Source organism: Hipposideros armiger, unplaced genomic scaffold (assembly GCF_001890085.2).
Source record: "Hipposideros armiger isolate ML-2016 unplaced genomic scaffold, ASM189008v1 scaffold_530, whole genome shotgun sequence".
In the NCBI taxonomy this organism is placed as follows: Eukaryota; Metazoa; Chordata; class Mammalia; order Chiroptera; family Hipposideridae; genus Hipposideros; species Hipposideros armiger.
This window is the reverse complement of record NW_017731880.1, coordinates 1,047,943-1,061,404: the sequence shown is the minus strand read 5'-3', so window position 1 is coordinate 1,061,404 and position 13,462 is coordinate 1,047,943. Positions and strand designations below refer to the sequence as shown.

Genomic DNA, 13,462 nt, shown 5'->3' with positions numbered 1-13,462 from the left:
GCGCAACAAACAGCATTGCTGGTTCGATTCCCACATGGGCCATTGAGCTGCGCCCGAGCCAAGCTGCCGCTGAGCTGACAACAGGTGGCAGGATGGCTCAGCTGGTGAGAGCACATGCTCCTAACAACAAGGTTGCCACTCCAACTCCTGCATGGGATGGTGGGCTACTCCACCCGCTACTAAGATTGAACATGGCACCTTGAGCTGAGCGGCTGTGAGCTGCCAACGGGCAGACAGATGGCGCCTGGACTTGGAGCTGAGTTAGCTGCGCCCTCCACAACTAAGATTGAAGGACAACAACTTGGCTGTTCCCCTTCCCCAATTCCCCAATAAAATCTAATTTAAAAAATATATTTACAATTGAATAATGAAAATACTGTATGTCAAAATTTGTGAGACATATCTATAAGCAGTACTTTAGAAAGTAGTGCATAGTTTTAAATACATTTACCAAAAAATAAGAATGGCTAAAACTAGACAAACTAAGCGATCAACTTTAGATGCTAGAAAAGGTCACTGAAACAACCAAAAGAAAAGGAAGGGTCAATATGATAACCTGAAATCGACAGAACAGGGACTTTACAAAGCGAGGTTAACGGAGCTGAAAACTGATGATGCTGTGAAAAACTGCTTAAACACACATTCTCCCATCACACCTGTAGGACTGGCCAGACCCTCAGGGGTGTCTGCACACAGGTGCAGGAGGTACCTCATGCTCTCAAAAGGAGACGACGTGGCAGCGTCCGCCGCAGGGCACCCGGGCCTGTCCGTCCACTGGCCCAGACCCCCCCCACATCCCTGCACATCCCAAAGGCCCTGGAGGATGATGCATGAAGCAAGCGGTGGGGACGATCACACGGTCAGAGACAGTGCACTTGACGGACACACGGCAACGTGGAGAAGCAATCCTAACAGGGTGGGGCTGAGTGAACAGAGGGTAAGAAGAGGAATCAGGTCCAGGACACCACCATCTATTTAATTTAAAATACACACACGACAAAGAACAGCATGTGTTGACAGGAACAGACACACAGCAGGGTGCACACTGCACCCAGCAATGGCTGTCCACCGGGAAGGGATGGAGACGCGAAGAAGAACCGAGCGTGCTCCCAGGGCCCAGGAGGGGCTGCAAAGGCCGGGCCTCCCCAGCTCGGGGGAAAGGCAGCAGAGCCACCCGCCCAGCAGGACTCCCTGGCTGCAGGGTCTGCGCAGCTGTGACACGGTCAGTGGACATCCAGCATGTTCCCCAGCAACTGGACCCACACAGGTCCCAGTTCAGATATCTACCTCAGCACTGTCCTAGCCTAGGGCTTTTTTTGGTTTTTACTTTTTAGGTTTTCTTGTATCTTTAACTACTTGGGGAAATTCACACATAACTAACAGTAGAGAGAACAGTACAGTGAGCCACACATGCCCCTCCCTCAGCCCCAATGCCATCGAGTCACGGCCCACCCTCTCCCACTCGGACCACTCAGAAGTACCCCAGACGTCGCCCCATTCTTCTGCCCAGGCTGACTCAAACCCCTGTCCCATTTGTTACTTTGCTGTAAGTCTTCCCAGATACCTGAACTGCCTTCCACGGAGGGCTTGGGTTTTCCCCACATGGGCAGCGCGGGCAGCGTCCTGTGGTAGGATGGTACAGACGCTGCGGTGGCCACTGCACTGTCCTATGGACTCAGTGTGATGCCTCACAACAGGCACAGGCCTGGGTCCACAGGACACAGGCTCCTCCTCGGCAGGGACGGTCACACATTCTATGCACTCCATCACACACTAAACACAGAACAAGTCTGTACAACAGAAACAAAGTTAAACCCAAACACTCATCACCATATTACTTGCTTACTCATAGGTTCTGTGATTTAAAACAACACACCAACTTAACATCTACTTATTTCCCCCTAAATTATGGAACAGAAAGTTCAGCAAGGATACCCACCCTGCAAAAGACAGCGAGACATTCAAGGGCTCCTGAGAACCCATCCCATCTGCAGGCTCCAGCAGACCAACTCATCTGCTCACGGAACCAAGTGCCGGGGGACCTGTCCGGAAACCCAGCCAGCTCACTAGCTCCACGACATTGGGATTTTGCAATCCAGTAAGTTTTTTTCTTTTAATTTAGAAAACTATGTTAGTTTTCTACATAGGGTTGCCCACTTATTAACTTTACAAAGCAAGGAGGAGGGAAGGAGGGAAAGAGAGGGGGAAAAAGGAAACACACAGGAGAAAAGGAAAAGAAAGGCCTTTAAGGATAAACTATCCTCTACAGTTACCTTAATTTCAGAAAACAAGGACTTTAAATATCAATAAAAGGAAAGCCATCATCTTAGGATTGAGGATAATGAATGACTCGCTTTGAAACAATATAGTTTTAAGAAAAACTCACTTCATCTCACATGTATTACAAATCAGCATTTGAGAACCTCTATTAACATTACCACTGACACTTGAAAAATTGGATTGTCAGAAAAGTCATGACGCATTTTTGCAATGAAAAACAGAAAAAAAACATCATGACTTTTCCAACAACCCAATAAAACTAGGTTCCTCTGAAAACCATTCATTTAGATTGTCTGCCCTACTAGATCCTATCAGCATATCCTGCTATGTCATGAAATAAAAAATGTCTGCATAACAACATTTCCGTGTTTCCATCAGCTATCAGTGCATTTTAAGAAACATTTAAAGATGACCACATCAGTAGCATCCTTTAAAAAGTTCATTGCAACGGCACTGGTTCAGCTGCAGCTAATTTCACTGGCAAAGGGACTGGTGTAAACTGGTTCTAGAACTTTACTCAGCTAACACTACAGACTTCTTTTCCAAAGGTTCCTCATGTCCCAGGAATATCACACTGCCCCCACAGGGAGCCAGCACCGTCCTGGCTGGCCCTACCACATGGAAGGCTCGTGTCCTGCTCCCCTATACAACCCAAAGGTAACCTTACAACCAATCACTGCTCGGCCAGCCCTGCTGACTGGAGGCGTCACAGGGGTTCCTGCCACACCCAACAACACCCTCCACCCTCCACAGTCTACCTGGATGCCAAGCAAAGCACCACCGATGTCTTCCAAACGTTTATCCAATAGCCAACGAACTTCGAGTTCTGCTTCTTTATTTACTTTTTCCGTGTAGCATATCCATCAGACAGAAGGTAGATTCCAAAAAGAAATGTCGCCCGTACGATCAGGTACGATGTTGCCATACGATCATATAGTCCCATGAACAGAGCCCTCCACAAAAGACCATTCTGAGGTAGAGACTGTTGCTAAGAGAAGTTAGAATCTGAAATGCTCCCTAGTGCCAGTCTGGTCACAAATCAGTTGGGTTGTTTTTTTAAAGTTCCTGATCAAAGTCCTGGATCTGCTGTGTGACCTGCGGCTGGTCATGTGACCTCTTATGCCTTGGTTTCCTCACCTGTAAACTGGGAACTGTGAGCATCCGTCTTACAGAGCTGCTGTGAGGACTGAGTTACCCCATAAAGAGCTTAGGACAGTGGCCGGCACAGTTTACCCTCTCACATCCTGACTGTAAAGAGAAGGAAGCAGAGACACGGCCCCCTTGCTGCCAGAATGGGTTCAGTGGAGCCGAGCGGCGTGCACTGCTCTCCAGGCTGACTGAGCGCCTCTCCCACAGCCACCTCCAGTGGCATCACACTGAGAGCTTAATCGAACATGACTGAAGTAGGTGCACTGTGGAAACTGACAAATGCTACAAACCAGGAGGTTTTCTTACTCTCCCCAAGAGCCAGCGGACAAACATTTACCGCACACCACTGGAATTCTATTTGGCCTGGATAAAATGGCAATGGGAGTCCACGGAGAACAGTGAATATTTGTAAAATCAACTGATAAACAAAAGAGACCATGTCTAAACTAGGCACAGTCCACTGAGGGGAAAAGACCAGAAAAAAAAAAGGGGGCCTAATTTTAAAAAGGGGATGGCCACAGAGGGAGGAACGGATGAATAAAAATCCGAAGTCAAGGGCTGGCCGAGTGGCGCGTTGGTTAAGAGCTGGCCTGGGACGCCAGAGGGCCCCGGTTCGGATCCCACATATGAGGGCCAGTGACACTGCCCTCCACAGCTAAGATGCTGAACAACAGCTCAACCTGGAGCTGGGCTGCTGTGAGTCGCCATCGACGGCGTAGGCTGCAGCCCCTGCTGCAGTGGGCTGCCATAAGCTACCATGTGTAGCCGGCAGCCAGCGTGAGCGGCCAGCAGCCGCAGTGAGCGGCCGTCCAGAAGCCGGCGACTGATCTGCCTCACCCGGGAAGAGCGCAATGACGGTGCCAACTTGGGTCAGTGAAGCAACGTCCTCCACAACTAGACTGAAGAACAAAACGACAGCAACTTGTCTGCTCCCCTTCCCCTGATTCCCCAGCACTGTTCCCCTCCCCCAATTCCCCAATTTAAAAAAAAAATCTTTAAAAAAAAAATCCGAAGTCAGGAGTGAAAAGAAGAAATTACCACTCACATACAGGTAAATAAAAATGATTCTAAAATAACAATCTACACGAGCCTATGCTCATACATTCAAAGCAAGTGTGAACTGCCCAACCATTGGAAACCCACTGCCCGCCCTGGGCAGACATAGAGCCAGCCTCTCAGAACCAGGCCGGGCTCTGCCTGCATGACCAGTGTGTGCGCCTGTCCCCAGCAGACTGCCTCTCACAGCCCCTCGTACCCCTGGGTCACAGCTCCAGCCTGCCATGCAGCTGGCATCCTCTGTGGGTTCAGCAAACCAACCAACACATTAAGTCAACAGTTCTTACAGGCCAACTCTTCCCGAGATGGCAGTGGGTGCAGTGGCCAAGCAGACGGGGGGCACAGGGCCTGGGACCACACATCCCACCTGGGTGCCTTGATGACTGGGGAGGCGCTGCAGTTGTCCCCAGTTTTCATGCTACCCTCCTCAACAGCAAGAGTTTCAATTGGGCACTGGGCCACCCTCCTTAAGCCCAACTTTCCCAGCCGCCCCTTGCTGCCAGCTACTCATGTGACTACGCTCTGTGCCAAGGGATCGGCACGGAAGCGACACTGGAACGTCCAGGCCTCACTGGGCATGAGCCAGTCTGCCCACTGGGAGACGGCAAGACAAGAGCAACCCTTCCGAGTCCTCAGTGAAAGCACGGGCGGGGAAGGCCGTCCCCAGGCCCGACCGTCAGGTGGGCGAGAAGCGCAGGTCCGGCACGGCCAGCCGTGCCCTTTGGGACCCTTGCAGCAGCGCTCAGTCTGCACCTTAGCATAACTTGAGCACATTTCTTAACCTCTTTGAGCTTTAGCTTTCCACCTATAAAATGGCCACATTTTTATCAAAAGGTTCCAGAGGGGTTAAATACACCTGGCACACAGTAGGTACTCGACCACCACTAGACTTTACTGAGTGAAACAAGAGCCGCAATGTCACTGACATGCAGTGTGAGCTCAACAGTACTGTTTCCTCCCCTTTTAAAAAATTAGTGTTAACCCCTCCCCTCTCACTTCCCGGTGGCTGCTGGTGGCTGCTGGTGGTAAGCACAGTGAGGAAGGGGCCAGGAGGGGCCAGGAGCCCGGAGAGCAGGAGGCTCCGGCCCCCCCCCAGGCAGGCCTGGGCTCCGTGCTGCCTCACTCCTTCTTTACTTACCAACCATTTGCTTACCTGAGAGAAGCAGCTCTCTCACCGTCATGCGAGCCTACTCCTTGGTTAGGAGCTGTGCTCTGGGAAACGCAAGCAACTCGAACAACACAACACATGAAAACTACATGAGTGCAGTCGATCCTTTCCACAAAGAGCAGAATGAGACTTCCAAGGGACTCGTGATGAAAGGGCATGCTATTAATAATGACACCAGGACCATGGGCAAGACCCGGACTGCCCTGGGCACACCAGGGCTGACGGCACCTGACCAAACCCAAGAGCACCGGCGTGCCTGGCTTTCCAAACGACGTCTCAACAAAATTCCACACACAGAGCGAATGGGAAGTCTTCAAAAGCGTCTTGCGTTTTCACGGACTCTTGCATTTGCACATAGTTTTAAAGTTAGCGTGTCATCTCCACGCTCCCTGCCCGACCCCCCACACTTCTCGGGTTTTTTGACTGAGATGATGAATTTCTAGTCCAGTTTCGGGAGGGCTGGCACACTTACAACATGCAGTTTTCCAATCCACATGTGAGCATATCTGTCCATTTACTCAAATCTTCTTTACTGTCTCTTGAAATTTACAGCACTCTCCACAGAAGTTTTACACAACTTTTATTAGCTTTATTCCTAGGTACTTTTTATTTATAATGCTACTATGTACATGACTTTAACTGCAATGTGTCTGTTAATGTTACATGACAATTAATATATATATACTTTTTAAATTTTTTTTTAAGATTTTTATTGGGGAATTGGGGGATGGGAACAGCGCTGGGGAATCGGGGGAAGGGGAACAGACAAGTTACTGTCCTTTTGTTCTTCAGTCTAGTTGTGGAGGACGTTGCTTCACTGGTCCAAGTTGGCACCATCATTGCGCTCTTCCCAGGCGAGGCAGATCAGTCGCCGGCTTCTGGACGGCCGCTCACAGCGGCTGCTGGCCGCTCACGCTGGCTGCTGGCTACACACGGTAGCCCATGGCAATCCACTGCAACAGGGGCTGCAGCCTATACCGTCGCCAGTGACTCACGGCAGCCCAGCTCCAGGTTGAGCTGTTGTTCAGCATCTTAGCTGTGGAGGGCAGTGTCACTGGCCCTCATATGTGGGATCCGAACCGGGGCCCTCTGGCATCCCAAGCCAGCTCTTAACCACCGCGCCACTTGGCCGGCCCTCAAGCCAGCTCTTAACCACCGCGCCACTTGGCCGGCCCTACTTTTGAAGATTTTATTGGGGAACTGAGGAAGGGAACAGTGTTGGGGAATTGGGGAAGGGAACATTGTTTGTCCAGGACCCATCACTCCAAGTCAAGTTGTTGTCCTTCAATCTTAGTTGTGGAGGGCGCAGCTCAGCTCCAAGTCCAGTCACCGTTTTCAATCTAGTTGTGGGGGGGCGGAGCCCACCATCCCATGCGGGAACTGAACCAGCAACCTTGTTGTTAAGAGCACGCGCTCCAACCAACTGAGCCATCCAGCCGCCTGCTGGCAGCTCAGCTCAGGCACAGCTCACTGATCCATGTGGAAATCAAACTGGTGACCCTATTGCTCAGAGAACTGCGCCACCCAGCTGGCCGACAATATTTTTATAAGTTGATTCTGTATCCAGCAGCTTGCTAAATGATTATTGGTTTGATTAAGTTATCTGTGGATTGTTTTGAGCTTTCTACATATACAATCACATCATCAGTGAATAACAACAGCTTTGCTTCTTCCATCCAAACTCTTTTCTCCCCATTTTTCTGATGTGCTGGTCAGTCTGGCTAAAACATCCATCACAATCATTGACAGATGCAGTCAGAGTAAACAGCGCTGCCCCTCCCGCTCCTGCAGGGAGAGCTCTCAACAGGTCCCCAGGTAAGGGCTGTACCAGTTTCTTCTGTCAGAACAAAGTCCTGCTGCCTTTGCCAGTGCTTTGGAAGCTCCCTCCTGTTTCTGTTCTGACAGTGGCTCCTCAGGAAGTGTGACATTAAACCCTGCAGGGAGTCCACACCCTTCCCCAGCCCCAGCTGCTCCAAAGGCTGTGGGGTGATTGACCTCCGCTTCCCTCCTTCCGACCTGCACACTGCTGCTGTCGTGCTTTACGTGACTCTATCCTTACCATTACCAGAGTTAGAAACAGTTCATGTCTGTTTAGATTGGCTTCTCATTCTTGAATCCCAATTCTTCCCCTTGGAATCACTTTTTTCTGCAGCCTTTAGAAGCACCTTTAGTGAAGGACTGCCAATGGCAAACGCTTCAGTTTTTCTTTTCCTAAAAAGTCTATATTCTCCTCATTCTCGAAAGGCATGTTTGCCTGACCTAGAGCTTGAGGTCAGCAACATTTCCTCTCAGGCCAGTGAAGACCCAACTTCACAGGCTGCAGCCAGAGGAGTCGCCGCCAGTCTCCTCAGGCCCCCCGCTGTGCAGACGACACTAACTCCGTTTCTCTGGGGTGTTCTCAGACCCACCTGTGCCTCTGGGGCTCTGCAGCTTTCCTCTCTCCAACGACGAGCTGTAAATCATCTTCCTATTCATCCTGCTGATGATTCAGTTTCTCTGTGAATCTGTAGACTGTTTTCACCACTTCTTGAAAATCTTTAGCCTTTATCTTTTCAAATAATAAATCTGCCTGTCCTCTTTTCTCCTTACAAAACACCAACTACACATGCGTGAGGCCCTCTCCCTCTGGCCCCCACGCCACCGAACCCCCACTCTGCACCTTCCATTGTCTTCTCTGTGCTTCGCCTGCGGATCGCTCCTGTCCTGTTCTCCGGTTCACTGATTTCCTCTATACTGTAAATGATTTGCTATTAAATCCATATGCTGTATTCTTTATTTCTAGACATTCTATTTGGTTCTTCTTCAAATATGATAGCTCACCTCTTATGGTTTCCTATAGATATTATTTCTTTAAATATTCCTTCAATAATAAACAGCATGCTTGCTTTATAGTCTATTTCTGATAATTCCAAAGTCTGAAGTCTCTGTTTCTATGGGTTTTTACTCATGGTGCCTTACTTCCTTCTGTGCTTGGTCAGTTTTGTCTGTGTACTATTCAATATCCTTAACAGATCTACATGAGTTTTTTTGTACCTTAGGATGAAGGTAGCTTCCTCCAGAGAGGTTTTGTTTGTGGGATGCCAGAAGGCATTGTCAAACCAGAGAACCTTAATTTAAATTCATGCTTGACTTCCCTGAACTACCAGGCAGTGTGAACCTGGGCTACAAGCCCTCACAAAGGTTAACCCACAGCCACAACATTCCCTACCCTCTTTCCTGCAATGTTTAGCAAAAGCACAACCCAGGTAGGGGCAGTGATGGAGGGAGGCAGGCATGCTTCGAGCTCACCCGCACTCCGAGGGTGCAGACAGGGCCCTTCAGTGCCCCACTCAGCACAGGGATGGTCCCCATGAGGCCCTCCGCCTTGAGAGGACTGTAGATCCTAACTACAGCTCTTACCACGAGGCCTCAGAAATCCAAGTCCCACTCCATCCAGGCCATCGAGTGCCCTCAGGGCAAAGGCAGATTCCATCCTACAGTGTTAAAATTACCTTTCCACGTTCTCATTTTTTGGTCTAGAACTTCCTTGCTGTATTGTCAGTTCTTTAAATTTTTTTTTTTAATCCAACAATTTTAGTTGCTTTCCATGGGGGGGAGGATGGGGGAGAGGGCGGGGGCGAGGATAGAGGGTGGTCCAAAAAACCTAGCCTAACATTTATCAAAAACATAAGACACTGCTGTTTTTCTTGCAAAATATACCTGATACACAATTCTATACACTGAAATTTATATCCTCTCATCATTTTGAAAAGTTATTCCAAGGGCCTGCAGAGTGGCTCAGTTGGTTAAGAGCTCACTCAAGAGTGTGAGCTCTGAGCAACAGGGTCACCAGTTTGATTCACGGCCTGAGCTGAGCTGCCGCTGAGCTGCCAACAGGTGGCAGGATGGCTCAGCTTAAAAAAAAAAAAGAAAGAAGTCATTCCACTCTCTATTGGCTTCTATTCATGCTAATGAGACATCTGTTGTCAACTTAATAGATGTTCCTTTGTTGGTAATCTATCTTTCACCAGTGGCTTAAGGTCTTTTTGTCTTTGATGCTATACAATTTCAATGTATGGGTATGTGTTTCTTTTTATTCATACTGCTTGGGACATGGTGTGCTTCTTAAATCTATGGATTTATATCTTTTATTCATTTCTGAAAAGTGAAAGCTATTAATACTTTGAATAGTGGCCTTCCTCAATTTTCCCTATTTTTCCATTCTGGGATTCCAACTCCACATTTTCATTCTATCCCCCATTTTCTCTTAATCTCATTTTCCGTCTTCCATCTCTCAGTGTAGCACACTGGATAAGTTCTTCAGATATATATTGCAGTTCACTAATTCTATCTTCAGCCTTGTTTAATCTATTTAATCCACATAAATATAGTTTTTCATTTCAAATTTTTGTTTTCATTTCTGAAGGCTCATTGGATCATTTTGATACTTTGCTTTTCATTACTAGTTTTTATTCAGTTTTGTATTTCTTCAAACATTTCATGTATTATTGTACATACGCATCTGATCATTCAACATCTGCAGGCCTGGGAGCATCTCATTATGCTGACTCTTCCTCACAACGGTGTGTGTATTCTGGTTGTAAGTTGGTTTGCTTAAATGTAATCTATGGAAATCCCGAGGGCCTACACTGTGTATGCTTCCCTCTGCATGGAGCAAAGGAGTGCTATCATAAGGCCCACTGCTCCTTTCTCTCTTTTCTCTTTTGGCCTTTAGAGAATTACCCTAATTTTTAATGCACTGAAGTGATCACAAGAAATCTGATTTACTGTAATTTATCCAGCATCTAACTGAATAGCAATGGGAGAGCTTCTGTTGTTAACGGTAGGCAGGAAGAATAGGTAGGCAGGAAGAATAGGGCAGCGAGGAAATGGGGAGAAAAGGAAGGAGGCGGCAAGGTCAGCAGTTAAGGAAAAGCTCCACTACGATCCGGTCAGAACTGGATTTTGGTGGCCGGAGGGAGATCCAGGGTGCCACGTTGCTCCTTAAGGTGAACCTTAGCTGATTAGAATAGATCATAATGCTATCAGCATGGCAGCCAAGAAAATCTCCACCCTGGGTGACCAGTTCTGAGAGGCAAATAAGGACAAAAAAGCCCCTTCCCGATGGGAAGGTTCGGCAGCAAGTACCTGCCCAGGAACACCTAGGACACCACCCCCAAGTCCTGCATACGCCACCCTTTCATTTCAAGGGTGATACATCCCCAGACCCCACTTCTCTTCCAGGCAGCTGCTCTTCTCTGAGCCCACCTGCTCTCACTACCTTGAAAGTGACTATCTTCTAATAAATCCATGGCTGGCTTGGCTCACTTGGTGTGTCCTTAAATTCTTTCCTGCGATGAACACCAATGACCTGTTTTCTGGAACCATTAGGAGCATCTAATACTTCTGGAAGCATAAATCCTTCCCTCCCTTTTTCAACTTCTACGTGGAGTGTGCATTCTGGATGGCAACCACGACAGTGTAAATGGCCCATCTCATGTGGACTTCATGACAGATGCATGGCTGTCCCCACTTTATTTGGATTACACTTTGGCTTGGCGAGACCAAGTAATTTCCACAACACAACATCTCAAAACCAGACTCAGGAGGATCAAAAACCACCAAAAGACAATAGACTATATGCACCCTTCAAAACTAAACTTTTTCTGTCATCCATCATCTTTGAACTTCCACTTATACAGTATATTTACATAAATTACACATTAAAGCAGAATCAGAAAGGAAAACTATCTTACCTTTGGTGGAAACGTCTTGTTTAAATTTTGTACTCAGGCAAAATATAAAAACATTTGCAGTTTTTTCTTGGAGTATATGAAACTTTAAGAAAAATGTTTTCATTCAGAAGATGATTTATAATCTCTTCACCTGAAATATAAAAGGGAAAAAAACTTCTTTTAAGTTCTGCCTTTGTAAAGTTAACTTACCAAAATGGTAGGGGAAAGAAAAACAAAAATCATTACCTTAGTATTCAAGTTATCAGAACATTTCACAATTAAAAAGCTAAAAACTCCCTTTTCTTTGCTCATTCTAGAGATTGGTACCGATGACATACACCCATTCTGTGTCTAGTTAACCAGCTCGGTGGCTGGACTGTCAAACTAAAGACATCAGAAACATGAGGAGGACGTATGTGAAGTTTCATAACTACACACTATCTAGCACCTCAGGAGACACATCCCTGGTCACAGGTGACTGATATTCCATCACAACTTCTAAAAGGAAAGCACCCAAAAGTGCTCCAACTGTGATCTCTAAAATACCATTTCTAAATAGAGACACCAGTATTCCTTGGTGAAATGACTGACTCCAAGGTCTACAGGAAAAAAGTGGACGAGTGGAGCCTGGGACTGGTCACGTTGTATGCGTATGAAAGTTATGATTTTACCTTTTGAAAATCAGACTTGAGCAAACAGACAGGGACACTATCCTAGATTATAAAGAGACTTAAGACATATAATTGTCAAAAGTAATATTTAGGGGCCGGCTGAGTGGTGCGTTGGTTAAGAGCTGGCTTGGGACGCCAGCTCTGAGCAGGAAGGCCCCGGTTTGGATCCCACATGAGGGCCAGTGACGGTGCGCCCTCTACAGCTAAGATGGTGAACTGGAGCTGGGCTGCTGTGAGTCGCCGGCGATGGCGTGGGCTGCAATGAGGCTGCAGTGGGCTGCTGTAAGCTACCGTGAGTGGCTGGCAGCCAGCATGAGTGGCTGGCAGCTGGTGTGAGCTGCCAAGAGCCACCATGAGCAGCCATCCAGAGGCCGGCAACTGATCTGCCTCATTCGGGAAGAGCGCAATAATACCAACATGGGCCAGTGAAGCAATGTCCTCCACAACTAGACTGAAGAACAAAAGGACAGCAACTTGTCTGTTCGGATCCCACATATGAGGGCCAGTGACACTGCCCTCCACAGCTAAGATGCTGAACAACAGCTCAACCTGGAGCTGGGCTGCCGGTGAGTCGCCAGCGACGGCGTAGGCTGCAGCCCCCGTGGCAGTGGGTTGCCATGGGCTACCGTATGTAGCCATCAGCCAGCGTGAGTGGCCATCAGCCAGCGTGAGCGGCCAGCAGCTGCAGGGAGCGGCCATCCAGAAGCCAGCGACTGATCTGCCTCACCTGGGAAGAGCGCAATGATGATGCTAACTTGGGCCAGTGAAACAACGTCCTCCACAACTAGACTGAAGAACAAAACGACAGCAACTTGTCTGTTCCCCTTCCCCCAATTCCCCATCACTGTTCCCATCCCCCCAATTCCCCAATAAAAATCTTTAAAAAAAAATAATAAATAAATAAAAACTTCCGATCTTTTGAGCTCCTTTTGCTTGGTCTGCTCCAAACTCTTTGGAGTGTACTTTCTCTTCTAATAATGGCCCCTGAACCATTCTGTACTATTTGGGCCTGCTTCTATTTCTTTGAATTGCACTATCTCTTCTAATAAACCACTTTAAAAATAAAATGAAATTAAATTAAAATAAAAAATTAAAATAAAAACTTCCCATTATTAGAAAAGTGAAATATTTATGGTGAAATGACATTATTTCTGGGATTTGCTTTTGAAATATTCCACCAAAAAACAAGAACGAAAGTTTAAAAGTGTAAGAGGGGAAGGGACAGATTAAAAAATAATTGGCAAAATGTTGATCACTGTAGAAGCTGGGTGTCCTATGTTTTCTCTACATTTGTGTATTTTTAAATGTCATATGAAAATCAAACAAAACAGGGCCGGCCGAGTGGCGCGATGGTTAAGAACTGGCTTGGGATGCCAGAGGGCCCCGGTTCGGATCCCACATATGAGGGCCAGTGACACTGCCCT

The 13,462-nt window shown here is 47.5% G+C and overlaps 1 protein-coding gene across 4 annotated transcripts in view; it reads right to left on the bottom strand.

The window, feature by feature from the left end:
- Window positions 1–13,462, bottom strand: part of PPP6R2 (protein phosphatase 6 regulatory subunit 2) — a 67,354-nt gene that overhangs the window by 36,468 nt on the left and 17,424 nt on the right. For 3 of the 4 annotated variants that reach the window (XM_019668563.1, XM_019668564.1, XM_019668565.1), the window contains exon 1: window positions 5,639–5,749. In XM_019668563.1, coding sequence (XP_019524108.1) covers window positions 5,639–5,733 — 95 coding nt within the window. In that variant the 5' untranslated portion in view covers window positions 5,734–5,749. Of the gene's footprint in view, window positions 1–5,638; window positions 5,750–11,388; window positions 11,519–13,462 lie in introns of those variants that run through there. The other variant, XM_019668567.1, reaches the window with a different exon arrangement.